The sequence below is a fragment of the Sinohyriopsis cumingii genome, chromosome 1, assembly GCF_028554795.1.
Source record: "Sinohyriopsis cumingii isolate HCF-2022 chromosome 1, ASM2855479v2, whole genome shotgun sequence".
Taxonomy (NCBI): Eukaryota; Metazoa; Mollusca; class Bivalvia; order Unionida; family Unionidae; genus Sinohyriopsis; species Sinohyriopsis cumingii.
The window spans coordinates 86,921,016-86,947,165 of NC_142961.1; the positions used below are offsets into that span (position 1 = coordinate 86,921,016).

The 26,150-nt window shown below is 33.5% G+C and overlaps 2 protein-coding genes across 3 annotated transcripts in view; one reads left to right on the forward strand and one right to left on the reverse strand.

Moving 5' to 3' along the window:
- Positions 1–6,073, forward strand: part of LOC149807289 (RNA helicase aquarius-like) — a 141,861-nt gene extending 135,788 nt beyond the window's left edge. The window contains exons 38-39 of the mRNA XM_089964880.1: positions 2,038–2,095; positions 3,536–6,073. Coding sequence (XP_089821006.1) covers positions 2,038–2,079 — 42 coding nt within the window. The 3' untranslated portion in view covers positions 2,080–2,095; positions 3,536–6,073. The remainder of the gene's footprint in view (positions 1–2,037; positions 2,096–3,535) is intronic.
- A 3-nt stretch (positions 6,074–6,076) lies between these two features.
- LOC149807290 (eukaryotic translation initiation factor 2D-like) overlaps positions 6,077–26,150 on the reverse strand; it is a 67,706-nt gene continuing 47,632 nt past the window's right edge. The window contains exons 10-15 of one of the 2 annotated variants that reach the window (XR_016422274.1): positions 24,472–24,627; positions 17,023–17,164; positions 15,369–15,461; positions 12,467–12,587; positions 8,795–8,969; positions 6,077–6,168 (exon numbers count right to left, since the gene is read on the reverse strand). Coding sequence is in view for 1 of the 2 variants with exons in the window: in XM_089964888.1 (XP_089821014.1) it covers positions 6,107–6,168; positions 8,795–8,969; positions 12,467–12,587; positions 15,369–15,461; positions 17,075–17,164; positions 24,472–24,627 (697 nt within the window). In the remaining variant the exon portion in view is untranslated. The remainder of the gene's footprint in view (positions 6,169–8,794; positions 8,970–12,466; positions 12,588–15,368; positions 15,462–17,022; positions 17,165–24,471; positions 24,628–26,150) is intronic. The other variant, XM_089964888.1, reaches the window with a different exon arrangement.

The window sequence follows — 26,150 nt, forward strand, 5'->3', positions numbered from 1 at the left end:
TATACATTCTCACAATTTGAATTTTGGGACTGTATATCCCCTCTGGTTTAAATGTAGTTAAAATATCCATTTTCAAAATGAAGTGTCATTTTTTGGATAAAACAAGTTAGTTATCTGTTTGATCCTTTAATCTTAATCCTTTATTTTCTGGTTTCTTCTCATACATGTTTTGTAATATTCTTATTTGTCTCTAGTTGTTCATTTTTCAGTTATTCATTCACTTTTGCATCTGCTCCATCACTTACCCACTTATCAAAATCAGTTTTTGTTAATTTGTCATGTACATTCTGTACAGTAATAAGTCATAAAATTGAAAACTGAATTACATTAATAATGGCAACCTAAAATAACAATTTAGAAATAAAAATTGTCTCAAAAATCTTTAGGCACAGGGTTATAATTAAATTGATAGAGCCATCATAGAAAAATTGCTTAAGATTATTTTATTCATGGAGGAAAAATATTGTAATGGCTACTTGTTGTACACAATACTCTTTCTGTCCAGTAGTCAGTGTCTCATGGCATACTCTTTGTCCAAAAGACAATGTTTGTCATGGTTAACTATTGCATACAATACTCTTTCTGTCCAATAGACAATGTCTGCCGTGGCTAACTATTGCATCTAATACTCTTTCTGTCCAATATATATCTGTCATGGCTAACTATTGCACATAATACTCTGTCCAAAAGCATGTATCCAGTAAACAATATCTCATGGAATACTCTTTGTCCGATAGACAATGTTTGTCATGGCTCACTATCGCAATTAATACTCTTTCTGTCCAAGAGATAGTATCTGTCATGGCTAATTATTGCACATAATAATCTGGCCAATAGTGAGTTAGGGCATACTCTGTGTCTAGCAGACAATATCTTGTGGCATAATCTTTATCCAATAAACAGTGTTTGTCATGACTAACTATTGCATACAGTACTCTTTCTGTCCAATAGACAATGTCTGTCATGGCTAACTATTGCACATAATACTCTGTCCAATAGCGTGTTAGGGCATACTCTGTGTCCAGTAGACAATGTCGTAGGGAATAGCCTCTGTCCAGTAGACAATGTCTGATGGCATACTGTCTGTTAGACAGTGTGTCATGGCATTCTCTCTAATAGACAATGTTTCATGGCATTCTGTCTGATAGACAGTATCTCATGGCATACTCTCTGTCTGATAGACAATGTCTCATGGCTAGATATGTCTTATGGTTTGTGAATGAGAAAACCATAAAAGTTTGTCCAAACATTTTTCCTTTTGGCATTATGAGATGTGACTTTCACAGTCAAAGAAAATTTCTTGTGATGAATGCTACATTTTTGTGAAGGTAATCAAGAATTAAAAAGATCACACAATGGTTTGACAAATTCATTCTAGTTTTTATATTTTATTTTAGAGATCAGTTTAAAATACATTGTACTTTATGATGATTATTCTAATGTAATTTATGGAGACTTGACTGAAAAAATGTTTCATGGAATGCAACCTGTGAGGTATGTTGTACATGAAATTGTGATATTGACAGCAGCATTCAATAGAGAATGATTGTTTTTCAAAACTTCTTTATATGATTGATGAGTGATTAAAGTCATTTGCCTCAATTCATTCAAACTCACTAACATTTATTTACTGTAAATTAACATTTGTGGAGTGCTTAGTACTAGTTTTTTTTAAATACATTTCTTGTCTTACTTTCACAAACATCAACCTCACCTTTAAAGATAATAGGACCCACCCACCCCTTCCTATTTATTATCCATTATTGGTGAAAATGTTATTATTTGCAAATTAAAATTCTTATGTACAGTGTACTTTCCTTTTTCAAAGAGTCTTTTCATATTATACAGGGTTTTTCAAATTTATATATTGCCAATGCTGATAACAATACTGTGTTGATCATATTTGACTCAGAATTTTGTTTCAAAATGAAATATTATGGAAGGATAAAATGGGACACAAGTGAAACATGATCACAGATACTAATTATAGTCATGACAATTTTAACACTGAACGCTTTTCATTTTCTATTTATCCAGGCCACCAAGCTAGTCAATCCTCCTAAGAAAGGAAGCAAGTAGATGAAGAAAAGCTACTGTAAGAACAGCCATTTCCATCTCTCGTTACTTTATAAAATTACATGACGTCTGACAATTTCAGTTTGTAACGAGGCCTCATAAAATGTATCATTAATCATAAACAGCTTACTGGTATTTGTTGTAGCCATTAAAAATTTCTTAAGATCAAACTTATTAATGCAGTGTTTCCCAATCATAATGCTTTGATGTGTAATGATAGAAGTGTACTGCATTACAAGTCAGGTCGTCTTGTACTGAGGATGATTCAATATAGAAGGTACATTCATCCCTACAATGGATCCATGACCACAGATCTAACAAAGGAAAGCACTACACTGTGGCACTTACAGTGAGGAACAACTGTACACACATTCTGACCCAGAGCTGTGTTTCCCTATAGCTGCTATGAAAGTTCTCACAAAAACATTGACTTTTGTTCAAAGTGTCCATTTTAAGTGCAACATTTTTTGTGTACAAAGTTGCTCCATGTCAGAACTGTTCTTTTATTTGGCTTTTTGACCTCTCTCACTGAGCACTTGAGAATGCTCAGTTGGACAAAATTCATGGATGAAGTATTTGTTTTTATGACTACATAGAGTATTCCATGCCAAATACTGCTAAGCCTGCTTAGAGGGCCTTTTTGACCAGTGCACTTGGAAGTATAAAGAAATATTCATTTTGTACACTTTCAATATTAATGACCTTATATTATGATAGGATATCCTCAGGGCCGTTCCAGTAAAACATACATGGGACCCATAGGTGTGAATTTAGAATTTTCTTATCATTTGAATATGAATTCTGTGAAATCAAAGTACCCTGGCATATATTTTTTAAAAACTGCCTTCCCTGGGTACCATGTATGTTTAAATGGAACAGACCTCAACAGATTAACTCCATAGTGTACATTTGAATCAGTATAGGAATTAGATGAGTCCATTGTGTTCTTTTCACATGAGACCTATTCTAATCAAGGTAATTATTGATGCATGGACTGTGTTGTACTATAGGCTTTAAGTTATTATTTTATCTTTGATGCCCTGCCACAGTAGGTAGGTAGGTTCATAGATAAGTACTGGCAGTGTAGTGCCAATTAATTAACATTTTATAAAGTTAAATTATATAAGGAGTTAAAATTTGCCCCCCCCCCCCATATTTAAGTAGAAAATGTGCTAGCATTCATTGTGAAGATCACTTTGGTCATAACTTATTTTCTGTGATAATTTATGTTTACAATGGCTTGCAGAGACTACCAAAAGCTTCACAGAGGTGTATTATGTAATTGTTGATTACACACTTTCATTTTTAGTCTCCAAATTATTTGCAGGTAAAATATTTTGAATAATTTATGTACATTGAAAGAGATGAATTTCATGAACATAAAGGTTAGCCAGCTTTTTACAAATATTTAACATTGAACCATCTATTTATTTACCCATGTTTTCATTTTATTTTGCAGGATTCATTTAAGTAAAGAGTTTTTCAACAGAGGCAGTCAGACATTTAGATGAACAAGTTCTCCAAAACAAATGAGAAAACCTGTTCCTTCAGAAACATTTCAGATCAGACAGACCCCGATATTACCTTTTCTTCAAATTATTTTCTCAAATAGAAATTTACAGCATTGTGTGAAATTTCTGACAGTATTGTGAATTTGCCATCTTATATGGAGTACAATTTTTTGTGGGTTTCATGGTTGAAAACCATAAATTTTAAATATCCAATGAACAATAATTCATCTACTTCAAGAGGCGGACTGCTTGACAATCCACAAATTTATATACCAACAAAAACATCAGTTTTAGAAAAAGAAAGAAAATAATTGAATTCACAGTATGAGGTTTTTGGTAAAGAAGAAAAAGGATAAGAAATGAGAATTGTTTTAAAACTGAACACCCAGGAATGTTTGTCCTTGAAAAAAGATTTTAAGAATTCCTCACATTTGATGGGGAGAATACGTATATTATGAATGCAAATGATGCCTGATGAATAATGAAAATGAGATCTCCACTTTTCATCAAAACTGGAGATGTTGGATTAACTTAGGGCCCTGATCTTGCATCATTATATGTTGAAAAGGAGTTGACAGTAACCACATAGATGATAAAAAACAAGCAGTTATTGGTAGTTACTAAGAGAGAAATTCAACAGGACAGAGAGTGAAAATACCTTCAGTCATTAACCTTAAGGATGAGTTCATTAAGGCAGAACCCATGCCATATAAATACAAGACTGCAAAATTTTCCTGAAACATGTCGGTATGAAAGACTCAAATTGCATATGATTTGTAATTCTGCATACAGATATGACATGTCAGTTCTTGGACAGCATATGACATGATGGCTATGTATGGAGTCCTTGGTAAGGTTAACCAAGATATGGTTCAGAAAGTGTCTTTTATTTTTCTTGCTAATGACTAAACATATTTGTCATACAAAAAGTGCCTTGTCCTATCAAAAGTACATGACTGCTATTGAATGACTTGACACAAAATTGAGGAACGTGTCAGTCACTGGGGACATGGTTTACAAAGAATGCATTTATTGTTTTGAATGACTGTAAGAGCTTTGTGTCCTAAATTGTTTTTTTATTTTTTATTTTTTTAAAAACCAAGATCAATTCTACATCATGGCTTCAGACCTGCCATGCACAGAAAAGACCATAGCAAGACAGTCAATATTTTTCTTGAAAAGATATAAACATTCTGTGACATGTGATGAAATAACATGTAATATCAATGTCTGTGTCGAAAAAAGGCACTTGAAAAGTTAAGGAAAGCGGTCCAGTGTTGCAAAGGCAACATTATATTCAAAAACTGACATCAATGAGCTCCAGTTAAGTTTCAGAAACTGCAGTTCCAAACCCCAAAGAAGTCAATTACTTCTAGCTACATCTCTCAACTCCATGTAATTTTTTAAATTTTTAAAAAAAATTCTCCTGGTAGGAGCAAAATCAGTTCTCCCGTCATAAGTAATATCCAGTAAATGTAATTATTGCTTTAAGTTTCATGGTTTTTTTCTTTCTTTAAAGTACAGTCATGTATCTGAATACTGATTTTTAATATTTCATTGCTGATTGCTCTTTTTTTAAAAGGCTAATTATGCCCTTCATCTCAGTATATTTGTGTTGCTGGATGACATTTTCAAACTGGATCCAATTCCCATCTCCACTGTTGTATGCCCATTGTCGTTGAGAAAACACACAAAGGTGTCTAAGATACTTTCAAACAAATTTTTATCAAGTTAATGAGATATTAGAGAATGTTTGCTCTTCTTCTGTTTAGGTTATACATCAGTGAAATTCTCTGCAGTTATCCAGAATTAGCCATATTATGTAGATTTTGAGTTGGTTATGACTAGTTGTTATTAGTACTGAATTTGATATAATATAATGCCAAAAAATTGTTTTGAGTGAATTTTAGGAGGCACACATAATAAGCAATGTCTGCATTATGTATACGTATGTGCAAGAGTTATCTCCTTTTAGACATATTGAGCACTTTCCACTCTAGAAACAGATAGCCTCTGCCACTATGGTTGCATTCATGAGAACACAAGATCCATTTTTTAGATCAATTTTAACCCATGGATTTAAGTGTTACAAATGTATGGTATATAAATTCATGCTGGTTATGAAAAATTCGTGATCTGTCTGGGTGGATTTTAGCACTTTCCTCTCACAAGGCATGCATGGATTAGGACACGTTTAGAATTGGAACTTTTAATGCATTTTTTTACCACAAGAGAATGGGGTGTGCACTTTTTTAAGGTATGTGGCAGTATTACATTGAATATGGTATATTTTACACCTTACTGACAGTCATGTGGCAGTGAGAAAGAGGGCAAACAGTCATATTTGTCATCTTAATGTTAGTTGAGATCATAAATCATCTTCATGTTACTTATTCATAATTCAGCTTTTTATGAAGTTGTCTGGTACTTGAACGTCTTTCCTATTTACCATACATATGTACAGAACAATAAAAAGGTGAAATGTTGGAGAAGGTTTTACTCATTTTTATTTCAAATTTTCATCGTTTCTTTGGAGCCTTTTCTAAGCCTGTGATACACTTTCTTGCAATTTTGTACTGACCTGAAACATAAAGAAGAAAAAAGTTTATAGTCCTATATTCAGGTATATAAACTGAAATGTTTTACTTTCTTTTTCACTCTCTGCATTTTTTACAGTCCATACACTTATCATAAAAATGAACATATCTGCTTGTCAGTGTTTCTCAAAGACTCTCTTTGATCTGAATTTACAGTTGGTGCTGACGTGTGTAACAATAGGTATTGAAATCTGGTTAGCTTGTCTCTCTCCAAATGTTGATGACTTCATTAGATTTTCATGCCATTTTAGGGGTTGTTGCAATTTTAATGTTTAACACTATTTTTGAGTCTTGCACGTTTCACTAAAATGATGATTATACAAAAATCTCTCTCTGGAGGCAAATATAATTTGTATTTTTTTTTTTTATGATTGTGCATGTAAGATTTATTTTCTTGCTGAAACCACATTCACACAATTATGACCTAGGCAAATTATATTTCACAGACCTGTTCATGTGCATATCAAATAATTATGTGTAGATTTTCAGACAGGTAGCATACATGCCAACCCCTGCAAGGAAAAAGTGTAATCCAAATGGACAAAGAGAGTAATCCAAACAGAAAGAGAGTAATACACATATAATGTGATAAAATTCAATGAGCATATGTACAAAATAATTTGTTTACCCCTCTGATCTTTTAACATCAATTACTCTTGAAGTTTTCATATGTAGCACTTTTAGCTTTAAAAAGCAACAGACTCTCAAAACACTTTGTACCAGCTGAGATTACGAATGTTTTGCACACCAGTAAAGCACTAAATGCATGGTTACTGAGCCTGGATCTGAATTCAGTTTTATTTTTGTTAACAATGCTGAACAATCTCTCTCAGTCAGGATTAGAATGGTAAAGAACCAATATTCCTTTCATAACCTGACAAAGATGAGGAAATTTGTATCTTCCAGTTATTGGGTCTTTTAGCTGGGAAATAAGGTGCCATTGCACATCAACTATGTCTGCATGAAGTATGTTATCAGGTAGGGACAACCTGATATGTACAATGATGGAGACATTTTTATGAATTTTAGTCACCACTGATGCATTATCAGCTGAAAACCTCTTACAGTTCTGCCAACATGTGTTTATTCAAAGCATTATCAAGCAAATCAAAAATGTTTTCTCCAGTGGAACCGACTGTTAATTCTAGTAATGAAAGAAGGGCACTCTGACTTTGCCCTTTTCGTTGTCAAAGTCTCAGACTGAGCACAACTTTTTGTCATCATAATCACTACTCCTGTCTGTGGCAATACTAAAAGACTGAATTTTCATGGCTTTTGCAATTTTAAGTGAAGTATCTTCTGCTAAACACCAAACAATTTAGAGGAATTTGTTCTTGCACATGCATATTTTCTTCAATTTTGGAATCAAGAAACATTAGTTTGAACAAGGGACCAACATAGTCTTCTACCGCTACAACACAAAGGTAGTAGTCCGTGATCTATTAAGAATTCGGTCAATAATGCCTCTGCATTTATAAAATTCGTGTCCACAATTGAGTTCTGCTGTAAAAAAGAAGTTACCTTAATATTGGAGTTAGTAAAAAGAGCTAATTCAAGGTTTCTTTGTTTTACCACCATGACCAATATTAAAATCCTTTCCACACAGCCTGCAATGGTTGTGAAGCTGCCCTAGAATGGAATGCTGTATTATGTAATGCATGTATTCATCTTTGAATTGGTTTTTCATCTTTTTCTTATCCATCTGTGAAATGATCTGAAAAACAATTTTGCTCTAACACTTGCACTGACTATAATAAATCTGACGACTTTTAGCGCCAAATACGTCCAGACTGCATTGACTATAATAAATCTGACGACTTTTAGCACCAAATACGTCCAGACTGGTTCAGTACCAGATATGAATTAGAACAAAGAATCTGCAAAGATTAAAAATTAGAAAACCAGTCTGTTCTCTCATAACAAAGTCATATAGCTGCTATAAATAGAAACCAAGGTCAAAAGTTTGAAAGTAGAAACCAGCATGTTTCTTGGAAATAGGACAGCTGCTATAAATAGAACATAATACTGTTGGGAAAGTGCATGCAAGTCTATGGACAAGCATACTATGACGTAGTTACGTTGAAGCCATCTTTTCTAGAATACAGTCTGTGGGATTAATGGGATTTTAATAAAAATAGAGAAAACAAATTAATAATTCTTTTGGGAGGTGGATATATCAAAAACATGTAGTCCGAATATGTTTAAAGGTAATGTGTAATTTTGTGGGAAAAAGTGTGAGGATTATGCCAAGAGCGTAATGGTTGGCATGTACAAGGTAGATGTCTGCCTCATATGTGGGAGTTCACAGGTTAGAACCCCAGCTCAGTCATACCAAATACTTATAAAAATGGTACTAACAGCTGCTTTGCTTGGTGCTCAGCATTAACAGGTTAGACTTAGAACTGGTTGGCCTGGCGTCAGGATAATGTGACTGGGTGGGACATAATGCCAAATGCCTGTGGCATGATGTCCCAGTTCTAAACATCACTATAAACCGCCACACTGCAGACACTGTAGCGCTATGACTGAATTTTTTTTAAAGCAACGTTACAAATCCAAATCACACGCACATATACACACTCAGACAGGTAATGTAGCAGTCATACATACCTGTTAGAAGATCGGCAATAAAATTGATTTGGTTTCCCTGTATCATCACCTGGAAGCCTTTGTTCTTCTGGGGCAGGGGACTTACTGATGTACTGCATGCCACACCTATCTGGACTGTGTGAGCAAACTCCTCAGGGTCAATTCCATATGTCTCCAAGTTCTCAACAAGGGTGATCTGTAATAATACAGCACATCACAGGATACATTCTATTATTTTACTTACACATCAATGGTAAAACAACTAATATGGTTATGCAGAGGTTTGGAATTAATCTGAACATTATATGGATGATAAATTACCATTGGATCTGCTGACTTTGGTTATAAAATCCTGGAAAACAGAGTTGCAAAGCTTGTGTATTACAACTGTATAGTGCATCCATGATATGTTTTGATTGGAGGTGGGGGTCCTTGGTGGCTGTTACTTTAGAACGATACATACACAAATAAAATACCTGAATAGTTTATAGTCTTGCAAAATCATACATGCATATATATATATATATATATATATATATATATATATATATATACACACACACACATTCATGTTTAAACAATATATGTATACTTGCATATGTGCATAAATTACATACAAGTCTATAGATGTGCACATGTAAATGTACATGCATTTTATTATGCAAATATACACTCTCCTACATATATATACATTCACAACATGCACACATACACCTACATGTTTGTAAAAGCTAAAAGTACATATGTACCCAAGAAAGTTCTAACAGTTATGTCAATGGTATTCACCATCAGTACAACACATTGCCTCACGTCATCAAAATTCAGCATCTGTACATTACATTGCCTTGCAAGTCATCAGAATTTAACTACAGAACACATTGCCTAAAGTCATCAGCATTCACCATCTGTACAACATTGTGGTCTATTAAATCAGAAATCAGCATCTGTACAGCACATTATGTCACAAGTCATAAGAATTCAACATCTGTACAAATCAATAGGTCAAAAGTCATCAGAATTCAGCATCTGTACAAGTCAAGTGACATCTAGATAAAGAAAACAGCAGCCAACCCCTACTTCAAAAGCTCAAATATCAGTATTTAATTTATGATCATTATATATGAAATAGTTTCTTATAATATATTGACATGAGTTATTGTGGTTTTATTATCAGTGGAAATTATCCCCACCCACATAGATGAGATTTTAATTGAAAAATGCTGATTTGTCAGTCATTCAGCAGGATGTTTTTTCTTATGTTCTGAGGGAGGTACCTGCTACAACTGGAGCACTGTTAACTAGTTAACAATGGTCTGCATAGTCAGCAATGGCAGCCAAGAGATTTGCAACAAAGGCTATAATTGGTTGCATAGTCAGCAATAGTAGCTAAGAGATTTGCAACACATGCCATCATTGGTCTGCATAGTCAGCAATAGCAGCCAAGAGATTTTTAACACACCTTAATAATTAAATTTAGATCCAAAATGTTAGGTTTGTCAATTAATAAATTCATTATATATCAGTTTATCAAAGCATAGAGAATACTATGAGTGTTCTGAACTCCTCATAATTTGACTTGGGGGGGGTATGTGGTTAAAGACAAAAGAGTTTTAAAATATGCTGGTTGACTGAAATATATAGTTCTACTAATACAACCCAAGTGACAAGATTTTTGGTATACATACGAACATATACTAAATTACAAGTCAAGTCAAACTGCAACAACAAAGATTCTGATCTGCCATATTATAATATGCCTGCAGATTAGGGTTTATGTTCTACTGGTTACTCCTAACAAACTGCACAGAATTAGATCTGCCAGTGCATTATGCAACAGCAGATCTTAGTCTGTGCAGTTTGCAGTTGGACTTGTCTTATAAGAAGCATATACTCTACATAACTGATGTACATACATTTGTACATATGCATACATAAACAAAATACACACAAAAAAATTAGATAAATTTGTAACTGGATTTCTAACCATACGTTTCTTAGGTAATTATATTACATTGTACAACTTGTCTTTCTTATTAGTATTATTTACATTTGTCTTTATGTAGAAAATTCATCAGTACCCAGTCTACCTTATCTTCAAATGATGTGGATTTATTATAAGATTAAAGGTCATGATTGGGTAAAATAAATACCCAAATCATCCTTAATGTAATTAGTAAATTTTACCTAACCAATCATAAGGTAATTAAATTCCAAAGGACTTTATACTTTGTGTGTAATTAGGTATAATTTACACTTTGATAAATACCAACCATAATTATTTAATCGTTATTAATTTCCATATTCCTCCTGTCATCGAATCAGTTGATTCCATCAACTCTTCTTTTATTTTAAACAGCACATGGCATCAATGTCTACTCTGCAATTAACCTATTTGTGTTGTATCATAAAACACCAAACCAGAAAATCTAGAATCATCTTCACTAGCCATGAGTCATCTATCCACTTCAATGATAATGCAGAACTAAGTGTATCAACAACACTTTGCTAGCAAAGATGACTTAACCTGCACAGAATCACAACACGAGTCAATGAGGGTGACTCATTTTTTCTTCAGCAAATGTATTTGACATGTTTAGCATTCATAGTGTTGTCTTTCTGCTCATTTTGATCTTTCAAAATAAAAGTCATCTCTGTGTTCCTCACATCATGTGACCAGGGCACTGCATAACAGCCAATTAAAGCACTGTTAAAGCAAAAAGCAATAATTTATAAACACAGAGTTGTTCATAAAGTTTTCCATATGCTACAAAGGTGGTGTTTGGATGGCAGATTTTATATGGGGTTACACATTTTTATCTGAAGTTGTGAAGGTTGTGTGAGGAGGATGCATTGTTATTATTATGAAGTTGATAAAAGACAAAACTTGGAAACTGAATGATACTAAAACATTGTCCCCATAATTTACCAATGTGTGCAAAAAAATTCCTGAGCAGTATCACACTAGAGTTCAGAGTCAATCACATGGCAGATAATGCAGTACATTCATGACTGTTGGAATTATTAAAGTATATATAACTAATTAATTGGTCTTTAATGTCACTAAATTTTCCTATTGTGCATTCAAATAGGATCCCATAAGACCTAAAGAGATGCAAATCCATCAGCATGCTAATTCAAGAATCATAACATCAATATTTATACACCTACCTGTTTTCTAGTTCATCTCTTGACAATAACTTGAGTTCTCTACCATCTACTTAACATTAGGTGTCCTTCCACTATATATAAATGTCCATCCATTTCCTAGTACACCTCTACACAGTAACTAAAGTTATCTACCATCTACTGTTACCAACAGCTTGCATTTGGAGTAATCAAGAAGCTTATTGATTCTGAATTACTGAATCAGCAATATTGGCCAAAATAAAAACCATAACCATCTTCATCTCTGCTGCAACCTTTCACTTACTTCCAGCCTAATTGACTGGTTTTGTGTTATGTACATTGCTCTTTACATCCCCACTGCTGAAATACTATTCTTCCTACTCAAGTCCCATAAAATTTTGATTTTTTTTGTAATTTTGTCAATATCATTTACACTGCAGAATTTTCACTAAATATTTTCAACAGTAAATTTCAAATCTAGAATGGTTGGTATCTCAGGACCTAAAATTGTCCACAGCATGACTAGTATATACTTAAACACTGGATATAGTATGTAGTATGACTGACCTTTTTATTACTAGCCCTTTGTACCACATCTATTTTAATTGGCTCCACTTTTCCTTTTTTTAGCACTGGTGGATGTCCAGGGAACGTAATTTCATGAACTGGCTGCATTTTACTTGTAAGCCTATAGAAAATAGGGCTAAATGTAAAAGTCAATTTGAACATTTGGAGTGCAACAATTTTGAGGACAAAATTTAAAATCTGAAAAGTCCAGTAATGGAACTAACTCTTCTGGTCTTTCTAGCAATTCTAGTCATGTATTATACTTCATACTGGCATTCACATAAGTGATATATCTATGAGAAACCATTTTTACAAGTAAAAGACACTGTATATATCTTCTATAATATTTACCAATTCATAATAATAGACTGGACACCAAGTACTAGTGGAGCAGAAGGACATGCTCTTCAAGGAATGTAACCACATGGAGAACTTGAAAATAAACGACCACAGTAGGATGGTTAAATGTTATCTTAGTACATATTTTTCTTCAAAAATTGTTTTTTTCCTAAATAACTCACCTGTGTAAAGTACTATGTGCAGAAAAATGGCATTAAACCCCATAAAAATAAAAAACCAGATCAAAATACATCTGGTGTCTTTCCACATCCTCTAACAAGCAAAAAAGTGTGCTAATGTTTTTTGACTTCTTTAGCATTAACAAATATTAGGATATTATCTGCTTATTGCATTGGATGTCAAGAATGAGTTATCTCCCCTTGTATTGAGGGCTTGATGTCAAATCCCATCATTGCTGTTGGAATAGAAGAGCATGCTCTTCCAGTAATGTAACCACATTAAGAAGGAGTGTCATAGTATGATGGGTAAATATTATTCAGGAGCATATTCGACTTCAAAAACTGATTTCTTCATAAATACATTACCATTACCAGATCATAATATGCTCAGAGAATAAGTAAAAGGTGGAAAAATTTATATCCCCTTACTTCAAAGTTGACCCCAACTTTGGTCTCCTAACACAGCAGAAGCAGTTAGCGGGCAGACTTTATATATGTTACAGGAAGAAATTAAGAAAGAAACAGGGGAAAAGGACCACTCCGGTGGCCTAGTGATTAGAGCGTCCACCTCGGATGCGGGAGGTCATGGGTTTGATCCCCAGCCAAGTCATACCAAAGACTTACAAAAATGGTACATACAGCTGCCTCACTTGATGCTCAGCATTAAGAGGTTAGTGTTAGGACTGGTCGGCCTGGTGTCAGGATAATGTGACTGGGTGGGACATCATGCTACATGTCTGTGGCATGATGAACCAGTGCTAGACAGCACTATAAACTGTCACACTGCAGACATCGTAGCGATATGACTGAAATTTTTTTAAAGCACGTTAAAAATACCAAAAAAACACACACACACACACAGAGGGGAAAATTTAGTTCACACAAATACAGTGGAAGTAAAGTAACCCACATAAGAAAAAGCTGCTGTTGGACCTGGAAAGGCAGACTCTTTAACTATTGATATAGGTATTCCATGTCAAATCAGGCCTGTAATTGTGAATTATTATTATGTCTATTTTGTCCTAAAAGAAAATGGTACAGATCTGACATCCAATATGGCCATCTTTAAAACCGTGTTATCAATATTCTTCTTAAATGGATGGTTGTATTTACATGTTTTCACTAATAAACATTTTATGATTTCTAGTGGTGCTGATCTGATGACAGATATGGTGCTGTGGTGTCCAGTTTGAAAATCCTATTATTGCCACTCCTACTGAGTGTGGTGTCCAGTTTGAAAATCCTATTATTGCCGCTCCTACTGAGTGTGGTGACATAGTTTGAAAATCCTATTATTGCCACTCCTACTGAGTGTGGTGTCCAGTTTGAAAATCCTATTATTGCCACTCCTACTGAGTGTGGTGACATAGTTTTCATCTAGAGACTTACAATATGCCGATCCAACATCCAATATGGCCACCATCTTGAAAATCTTATCACTACTACTAAAAAGATGGCTCTATTGACATCGGGTTCTGACTAAATGAGTCTTTATGGTGTCTAGTTGGCCTTAAATTAAATTAATGCTAATTCAACATCCAGTATGGCTGCCATCTTGAAAATCATTTTATAGCTACTCATCCTTAACAGATTGTCATATGGGCTTGGGGTTTTCAACAAGACTTCTTGTGATATTTAGTTTGTCCTAAATGTAAATGGTGTTAATATTACATCCAATATGACTGCTATGATAGCCATCTTATATATCTTGTTACTGCTTCCCCTCATGAATATAAGGTCATAAAAACATGGTGTTTTCACCCAAAACTTGTACTGCCTAGTTGATGCTAAATGAAAAATGTGCTGATCATAATCAAATTTTGCCACCAGACGGTTTCACACACTGCAGCTAAAAAGAAACTATCTTTTCTTTGAATCCAGGAGAATCTTTTTGGCCAGTAGAGCATCAGGCTCTTCAAGGGACGAATGTCATTCTGAAATGATATCCTCCAAGCCAACTCTGGTGTTGTCACTTAAGGACACCTTGCTTTTGACAATTAGATTTTGTCTGGTAATTTTAAAAAAAAACTGTCAAATGTTCTTGCACCCCTGCACAAGAATGCCTAAAAATACAAGTTCTCTATACATTTTTAAGTTTAAAAAAATTCTTGCTGGTCTAGTAATGATTTTTTTTAAATTTCAGAACACTGCAGACTGGTTCATTGCAAGCAGAATACATCTACTATTACCCTCTCTCACTTGGAGACTGAGATTGAGAAATACATACACCAGTGAACATAAATGATAAAACTATTTATCAATTTCCCTGACTCCCTTTACATTAGTCATTTCCTCTCGATCTTTTATTCATCAAGTTAAGAGTATCCTATTATTTAGAAAATATTAACTGACAATTAACAAAATATTGTATACACTGAAGATACCTTGAGAAAAGTTGCTCCCACTTAAGTGTGGTAATGTCACCCTCTCCCTTACTCAGTAAGATGTCGGCTAATACAGGATCCAGCTGTACTTGGCTGAAATCAAGAAAAAATGCAAATCATAGAGAAGAAATCACTGGTTTATGTGATAATCCAAACTCAGTGTAAGACTGGAAAGAGATAATGCTTGAGCTGCACTCTGAGTAGAAATTGTGCAAGATGGGTGTGGATAATAGGTACTGTATATGTTTGTTTATAAACTGCAAAAACTGATCTGTCACATCAGCAAACTGCAAAAACTGATCTGTCACATCAGCAAACTGCAAAAACTGATCTGTCACATCAGCAAACTGCAAAGACTGATCTGTCACATCAGCAAACTGCAAAGACTGATCTGTCACAACAGTAAACTGCAAAGACTGATCTGTCACAACAACAAACTGCAAAGACTGATCTGTCACAACAGCAAACTGCAAAAACTGATCTGTCACATCAGCAAACTGCAAAGACTGATCTGTCACAACAGCAAACTGCAAAGACTGATCTGTCACATAATGCACTGGCAGATCAGGGTATGATGCTTGTTCTACTGATCACTTCTAACAAACTGCATAGACCCAGACCTGATGGTGCTTTATGTGTAGGCAAATCTGGGTCTGTGCAGTTTGCAGCTGGATTTGTAGGTAAACATATAAGGTAACACTGATCTTCATCAACAGAGAGAATTCTCAAAGAATGAGAACTTAATCTAATGTAGTTTTTTCACCTTCTGTCACTAAAAGTGTATCAGAATAACTGTGCATTTAGAGTGAGTAACTTATTTTATTAAATGCCAGAAAACATCAACTGAATATGATTGAAAATCTAACTTCTATGAACTCCTCATGATATAAGCAAAAATATAAAGTAACAATAGTGGTAACAAGCAGTTGATGATGTTATGTATATTTAAATTGTATGATGTGCTTGACCTTTGTCCATGACTGAGGATAAGAGTTTGGTGTGCAAATGTTTTTCATCATGTTTGTAAGTTATATATAGGCTGTTTACTGATATCCGATTCAAGGTATAGTTTTACTTAGAAACTTAGAATGTTCTGGGAGCAAATGTTTGCCCCACATCCTAGTAATTTTAATTTGTATTAGGTTTTTATACAAGGCTGTGGTCAACAAAATTATTCCTATCTTAACATCAGTGTCTGGAATAATTTTCAGATCTGTTCAGATATAATTTGAAAGGTATCATTTATTTAAAAAATATTCATTGGAATTACATAGTATTCATTGATACTTTGGGTAAAAATACTATTTTGGGATTATTGTGAATTCATTCAAGGACATTCTAGATTATGTCATTGTGATACATAAAGACTGTTGGTACATCAGCCTATTCAAGAGTACTGATTCATCGGTACATTCAATACTGGAATTCAAAACACTCTATACTTTTGGACTTGTGATAGAACTTTTAGGATTATTTGGAATTTAATTCACAATACTTTCCTCATGAATATTTTACTTTGCAACATAAAGAAATAATTTGTTCATTTTAGTAAACGTATTAGTTTTGCTTCTTTTTGTTTCTTAGTTTAAGACCACAGAGTTGTAAAAATGACAGACAAAATCATGATGGCTGCAGACCCAAGCCATAAACTCACTTGGCCATACACCAGATGAGCTAAAAATTGGAAGAAAACTGTACAAAGTGACCTTTCTGAATCCTCCATTTGCAGGCTGTTTGCCTTCACATAATCTGTGATACAACTTCGGACCTCAGAACTGGAAAGGGCACTGCCTTTGCTGAAAGATAAAATTTATGATCTCAGCAACAGAATCTTTTTAAACAAGTCACTGTGGAAATGATAGTTTTGACTGAATAAAACAATGAGCCACAAAACCTTACTCAAAATTGACAAACTAGACACTATTTGCAGTCATACAGGACTATCAATAGCACTAACAATATAGTCCATATAAAAGGGTATATTCCATTTTCTTTCTTCAAAATGTGAAATTGGATGCATGTCAACAATTCGAGCCTGCCTGTGTGCATTTTGGACTCAATACACATTTTCCCCACTCCAAACATTTATATTTATATCAACACTTGTATTTATAAATTAAAATGTCAAATAGAACTTTGCTAATAACATCTGAATTATTAGAATTTAAGGAAACTAAATGGCAAGAACAGAAAAGTTCAAATTACCTACCAAAGCATGCTTATATGTTGGGGTTTTTTTTCTTTATGATATATTGGTAATGATGTAACAAATTTGGTTCTGCTATCCACTTAAAGAACATGTTTTGACCATGCTGACATCAAACATATTGGTGACGTTGTTTATAAATGAAGACAAAAACTAAATAAAGAGCAGAAGCTAAGTTCTTCCTATCTTCAATTAGAATTCACTATCATGAGTACAAGAATACTTCCAATACTCATTCTGAGTTCTTGATTTTTGTTCACCATATTTGATTAGCATCAAATACCACCTATAACACAGGCTGTCTGTTATAACCAGATAGCATTTCGTTTTGTTCCTCATCAGCCTATATTTCCTTTGGCCATAGCAAATAAATCAAAGAAACAGTAAAATGAAGGCAATGAAGTAACTTGCTACACTGTCCTTACATAATTCTACATCTATGTTAAACTACTACTTTACTCAAACATTCAGATCAAAGTGAAAGTTTGATTATTTATTTAAATGAAGTAACTTGCTACACTGTCCTTATATAATTCTACATCTATGTTAAACTACTACTTTACTCAAACATTCAGATCAAAGTGAAAGTTTGATTATTTATTTAAATGAAGTAACTTGCTACACTGTCCTTATATAATTCTACATCTATGTTAAACTACTACTTTACTCAAACATTCAGATCAAAGTGATTATTTATTTAATGATGTAAATGAAGTAACTTGCTACACTGTCCTTACATAATTCTACATCTATGTTAAACTACTACTTTACTCAAACATTCAGATCAAAGTGAAAGTTTGATTATTTATTTAAATGAAGTAACTTGCTACACTGTCCTTACATAATTCTACATCTATGTTAAACTACTACTTTACTCAAACATTCAGATCAAAGTGAAAGTTTGATTATTTATTTAAATGAAGTAACTTGCTACACTGTCCTTATATAATTCTACATCTATGTTAAACTACTACTTTACTCAAACATTCAGATCAAAGTGAAAGTTTGATTATTTATTTAAATGAAGTAACTTGCTACACTGTCCTTATATAATTCTACATCTATGTTAAACTACTACTTTACTCAAACATTCAGATCAAAGTGAAAGTTTGATTATTTATTTAAATGAAGTAACTTGCTACACTGTCCTTATATAATTCTACATCTATGTTAAACTACTACTTTACTCAAACATTCAGATCAAAGTGAAAGTTTGATTATTTATTTAAATGAAGTAACTTGCTACACTGTCCTTATATAATTCTACATCTATGTTAAACTACTACTTTACTCAAACATTCAGATCAAAGTGAAAGTTTGATTATTTATTTAAATGAAGTAACTTGCTACACTGTCCTTATATAATTCTACATCTATGTTAAACTACTACTTTACTCAAACATTCAGATCAAAGTGAAAGTTTGATTATTTATTTAAATGAAGTAACTTGCTACACTGTCCTTATATAATTCTACATCTATGTTAAACTACTACTTTACTCAAACATTCAGATCAAAGTGATAATTTATTTAATGATGTAAATGAAGTGGAAGTATTTTAAGACTTATTTGTAATTCTCATTGCTAAATTACAGGAAAAAAGTTTACAATGATTCTAAATTAAATTTTATTTGTTAACTTAAGACATTGGCTATGGTTTTCATGCTAAACCCACACCCCTAACTTGAAAATGACAGTATTTATAATGCTAGAAAAGACTTGTAACTCGAAGATTAATCCTATGATGTAAAAAGATGAATGGATGAACATATACATAACACAAACTTATTGCCATGTCAACATTCCCAAGAGGGTTAAATAAAACAGTTAATGGCAATTTGTGCATCACAAGGGGCCCTCCTGACTACAAAGTCAGTTGTTAACAAAGGAGCTGGTGTAAGAAAAACAAAGATATGAAAATGTACATTCAGGGGACATAACTTCTTTAAATGCTATCTTGGAATGGTGGCAAGTCAACACATTCAAGCTACAACAAAAAAAAAGGTGCATGATACATTTTCCTCGACCACTATCCATATCAAATGCCTATGACTGCCAGATGCATCTACAGGCTTCCATTTACTGTCTACTGTAAACACACAATTATTTAACATGTTGAATTAATGGTGATAATTAAGGATAATTGAGGATTTCAAGATCTGCAAACTTATTTTCCACACCTGACTGCTAATTTAATCACGAGTTAAATATTATGTCAGCAATTAAATCATCTGCTTACCATAACCATTCTAATAGAAGCCCCCTTCTAATAAACCTCCTCTTTTCCCCCCACAAAAAAACAAAATTCCTAACTTATCAAGTCTTATAGATCTATATATATTCATTAAGGTATGTCCAGGTAATTAAAACAGTACAGGAGTAATCCAATAACTGTTAGAAAAATTTAAACAACTTGATTTACAAATGTTTTTAGTCAAACAGTGACATACAGTATTAACAAAATCAACACAGACACTAATATCCATAATCAATCTGAAGCAGTTGCACTTTTTTGTTATCTGCCAGATTTTTAGGATGATGGTAATAATGCTAAAAGTACTCTGATAATACCCCCCACTGGAAATTGCACTGCTTTGTCATATACTCTGAATTGACTTATATATGGATTATGTCATCTGAATTGCTTTATTGTATTTTTTGTATGGAAAATAATTCTCCAAGAGTATGATAAATAATGTGTAAAAAAATATTTTATTTCAGGGAAGAGATTGTGTATGAAAAAATACAGGATCCCACACTTAATTAATACCAATAGGTAAGCAATTCCTTCTAGTTTTCTTGCCACTTCCATTATTAAAAGAATCACATGGCTTTGTTGTGGTATTTACATGCTAATTAAATATGCTACAGCTGTTATTCAGTCATTCCAAGCTAACACCTGCTTGAGGTCAAGATTGGGCAGACCAGATCAGATTAGTGAGGCTATCGACAGGGAAATGAGGCTACCCATGGGTATTATGAATACCGTACCATATAATGAAAGGAAATGCCAGGTGATTACTCATGTAAATTTCTCTGCCAGTGACATTTTTGAACTTATCAATGGAACCGACAGCATTTAAAAGTACACCTAGCATGAGCAAAGATCAAAAACAATTGCCACCTAAGTACAGGAAGAGTACATGCACTTTAAACAAAATCTTATTTGTAGGGAATGGAGAGGTCATTATACTTGCAAAGAAAATTAGAAAGCATGCAAAACGGTCATTCTTGGGATTTAACCTAATGGAGTCTATATGGATATTATTACTGTGAATATTTAAACCCTGAAGGAGTATGGTATGTATTTTCATAAGTTACATTTACTGTTTCATTTATTAATGTTTTTCCTCTTTGCCAAAAGCTTCAGCAACATGGGGGCAATAAGGTGTAAAAAAAAGCACAAAAAAACAACAAACCCACTGAGAACTGAACTCACTCTCTCTCTCTCATATACTGGACCCTATTTTATTTTGATCATGAGAAGCACGATGAAAAATGCAATGGAATGCATATGCATCCCATTCTCTGTAACTCTACCCCCCAAGAAAACCAACAACAAACAAAGTGGAAAAAGGATTTTAGTATTAATGATGCAATTTCCCTATTGCTGTTAATCTGAAACAGCATACAGTGATACTTTTAATACTTTTATGAAACTGGAATTTATTATAATTTAATTCCACACAGCATCGCGAGTTTTATCCTCTCTGTAACTCAATAAATTTTCAGATAGCATTATTATATGTAGCTAATAGTACATAATACATTTAAAATACTTCATGTGAAACAAATTAGGTACTTTTAGGTTACATTTAATGATCCTGACCGGAAACTTTACTGAGTTACAGATAGGATAAAATTCACGATGCTGTGTGGAATGAAGTGTAAAATACAATCCAAGGTATTTATCTGGCCTCATCTTATACTCAGCATCAACTTACATATCAATGAAGGATGGAAAATTTGCCAAATTTGCTGATTCGACTTATACTCTACATCAACTTATAGGCTGGCAAATACGGTATATTGTTTTTAAAAGCATATACAGTGTAACCTGTCTTGAAAGACCATCCCGACTGCCAAAACAATGGTCTCCCATGACAGGTAGTCTCTCATAACGGGTCATAATACTATATAATCAATAAATTTGTACATGGAGAACCTGGTCTCTCAAGACAGGTGGTCTCTCACAGCAGTGGTCCCTCAAGACAGGTGACTTGTCACACCAGTGGTCTCTCAAGAAAGGTTTTTCTGTAGTAAGAAGCACATTTTATAATTACACTACTGCAGAATAAACATTCTTCTTGAAGGTGACTTGGTTTAAATTCAACATTTCTTGTCAAAGTTTGGCCACAAAAACCCCAAGTTACGAGTATGGGCAAGCAGGACCCATAACTATTCTAAATGATGTAGCGGAATGCTTGAAATGAAACTCTGTCAAGAACTCATCTATGTCAAGTTGTATACCAAATTTCATTAAAATCAAACAATTGGTAAAGTAATACTGCAGAAAACCAAAGTCAGGAGGACTGACAATCAACGATCACAGCCCCCTTAAACGATAAGGTGGAATGTCAGAATCCCCCATTATTCAAGGTCTTATTCATATACATCTGCATGCAAAATTTGTTTGGAATCAAGTAATTATTTGTAAAGTAATGCTGTAAAAACCAAGCCAAGAGGACAGACAAAACAATGGGCATAACTCCTGTAAATGATGTCAAACGATGGAATTCAAATTAATTCAATCTTTCATCAATATTCAATTGCATGCCAAAACTGGTTGATATCTGATAAACCTTAGTGAAGTTAGGTTGTAGAAACCATGTTGTGTTATGTTGTGGTGTGCTGAATATCAAACTCATTCAAGGTCTCAAGAATATAAAACAGAATATTAAATTTAGTTGAAATCCAAAAATGTTTGGTGAAATTAAGCTTTAGAAACAAAAGATAGGAGGTTGGAATGATAATCTGTCACAACTAAGCCATGACACAGAAGAATGAAAATCAAATTCATGTGACATCTTATCAAAATAAAGTCTGAATAATATTCAGTAGTTTCAACTAAAGTCATCTTGCGGAAACCAAACTGTTTATGGATGGATGGATAAATGGACAGACAGACAGACAACATGATTACTATAGAGCTCCACCTACATTTTTGGCTGGAGTCTCTTATTAAACATGAACTGCACCTACTGAGCAGTCAACAAGACTAACAAATTCAAAGTTCCTAGTAAAGATAGCTTGCAGAACCCAAAATGATGGTTGGGTTGACGGGCAACATTATTACAACAGGGTTCCAACATCAAGCAGGATTCTAATTATGAATGAATTACACCTATCTAGTAATCAGTCAGTGAAAATAACGACTTACAGCTAACTATAAATATCCATCTTTGGTAGATACTAACAATTTCTTTTCTTCCTTAAAAAAATTATTTGTAAGATCCTGGTATTTCACCTGCAGCCTTGCATTATTGTATGTATCCCACTGCCTCATGAAAACAATTTCCAGCAGAAAGCCAAAATTACATCATCTTAATTTTCTTGATAATCAAAACACTTCGTTTTTTTCTTTCCAATGGACAAATAGGTTACAAAATTTAGCAACAATCGGTCAGGATTAGTAATCCATGGCCATTTTGGCCCCCTCCTTGCAAAAATCTTGAACACATAACTTTAAGACTATGGGTACTACTGCCATGTCTTGCCATACTAATACAGATGAGATAAACAATACTAATTAGGATAATTCATGTAATTTTTCATGCAGCCCAATATTTTAAACATCGTATATCCATAAAATAAGAAGTAATTAAATTTATCATATTTTGTCATATACAGAACTTCATACTTTTCATTATATCCTTCCAATTTTAGCATAACAAAATTCTAATGAGAAAATTTAAGTTTGCAAAAAAGACTGAAGATAAAGCTATAAACAATTAAGCATTGTTTTGTTGTGTCTTATCTTTGTCTCAGTTTTTAACTTGTATTTTGATGTTTTATATTTTAAATCAAGAGTAGAAGTTCACACTTCAAATGGAGCCCTGAGTGGCCAAGTGGTCTAAAGCGCTCACCATTACAGATCACTGCCATCTCACCTCTACCTGCATGGATTCGAGTCTCAAGCTTGGCTAACATGAATATGTGAGAAAGCCTTTCAGTAGCTTCTCGTGGGTCAGTGGCTTTTCCCGGGGTTTTCCCGGGATCTTCCTCCACCAGTTATACTGGCCACCATGTACAGTCTATCTTGTGCTGAAAAATGGCATTAAACCCTACAACAACAACAACAACAACAACACACTTCAAACAATTTCCAGAAACTAATGATCTATGATTTAGATATGTCAAACAACCAATGTACTTTTTTTGTTAAGTATATGTTTGGGAAAATCTCATGAAAAACAAATATATGTTAACTTTGGATAAGTATTAAATAGAGACATTGAATAATGAAACAGGAGATTCAAAAGTAAAAGGATTATTCACCACTTATGATCATGCAGAAACACTTTTGACCATTTCATTTCGAAAACTTATGTGAATCTAGCCATACAGACTGACCATTTCATACTTTTGAACTGGGTGGGATCTTTTTATAAACTTAAACTTTGGTCCCCAAACAACTTTAGGAAAATACTCCTGCAATGATTTGCCACAAAAAAAAATAATTCTATGCATCATATTACAATACACAGAGGTTTCTTAGTTATAATTAATCATTCATGATTACTTATTATTAAAAAAGTGTAATATCAAAAGGAATATCTGAATATTTAGTAAAAAGAGAGAACAATTATAAAAAATATTCTTTACATTAGTATGAATCTGAAAATAAATATTTTCTCAAGCATGAGTAGTCAATAATAATTGGAATTTCAAAACTAACCTATAGCCAAAGGCTCGGACTAGAGGTAAAACAGCAGCTGTGACCCCAAACTTCTCTGTGATTGTTGGTGGCTGGAACTCTTTCTTAGGCCCCTCCACTGTGCTACTGACTGTTTCTTCCAGCTTTCTGTCATCAGGAACCTTGAAATCTTTCAATCTGAAATTATTGGACAGTTTGCTTTTAGCCAGACATGCCACATATAGGTAATTTTCCATATACTTTATTTCACGACTTTTCCAGTCATGTTCAATTGGAAATAGTGAGAGATGAACCTAACTAAAACTGTATGAGACGGCCAAAATGGGCTTGATATTGCTCATCTGGTTTACATAACTTAAAAGATCACCATTTCACTACTTATGGAGTATTGCGATAGCATAATTTCAGTTAACTTGCTCCCAAATTATGTATCATGTTGATTTTACCTATTTACTATATCTTGATTAAAATCTGTTCTAAGCAAAGTCACTTGATCAGCAATATAGTCTCATAATCAAAGTCATCCAAAATCTTGGTAATATAAACCTAGTTACCAAGTTTTATGAAAAATGGGTAAGAAATAGTTTCTAAATCTACAGTAATAACAAGCAAAGCCAATTATGAAAGGTATCTCATTAATACTGATCCCACTTATAAAATCAGTCTATGACAATCATAACATTAGCTAAAAGTAGAACAAATTGCATATAGTTTAGTCTCTAGAATGATAACAAGCTTGACCAATCATATAAAAGGTTACTTATTCATAATCAAAAATCTTGCTCCAAATCAAACTCATCTGACATTTTGATAAGACTATTCAACAAGTTTGCAAAAACAATATGCTCAGAAATATAGTTAGTATAATGCTGACACACACATCTGATGAGATGCAACAACAAAGCAAATAAGATGATTGAATTTCACTCATGATGATACTCAACCAAGATAATGATGATAGGCCTGCTTATCAAGTAGGATCAAAACCTTATCAAAAACACATTCTCTAGAGTGGTACGAAATTCTCTATAGATACCACACCACCTTGTAAATATGTGCATAGGTCTCAGTCATAATAAATTGACATTTTTTTGACATTAACCTATTTAACAAGACTGACTAAACTTGGTCTCTCAAATTAAAGCCAATCATATGTAGGATCACATCATTAATATAAGCTGATCTTGCTCACGATACATTTTTTTTACGTTATATATTCCAAAATGGATCAGAATTATGACTTCCAGAATGGTAATATGCTCAGCCAATCACCTCATTAATACGAACTGATCTTGTTCATTGCTGAACTTGTCCAAGGTTTTGATGAAATATGCCCACATTCCATGTGTGAACTTGAATCAGAAATATGCACTTAAGAGTGGTAACAAGCAACTGTTAATGGACAGATGACACATAAGAGAAGGAAGGCCATAACATAAGCTCACACGGCCTTATGACCAGAAAATCTAAACATTGAACAAGCTGAATGCTCCAAAAATAGTAAAATAGTAAATTCAAAGAAACTTACCAATACATGTTTACCCAAATCAGTATTTGTCTTGCCAATTACAGGAAAGAAAATTCATTTTGCGGAACACTTTTCAAACATATGAAAACAGAACAGTGGCATCAATGGGTTGCATCAGGTTTTTTTTACAACCATGTGCACATGTGCTAGAGACAATTATTTAACATAAGCA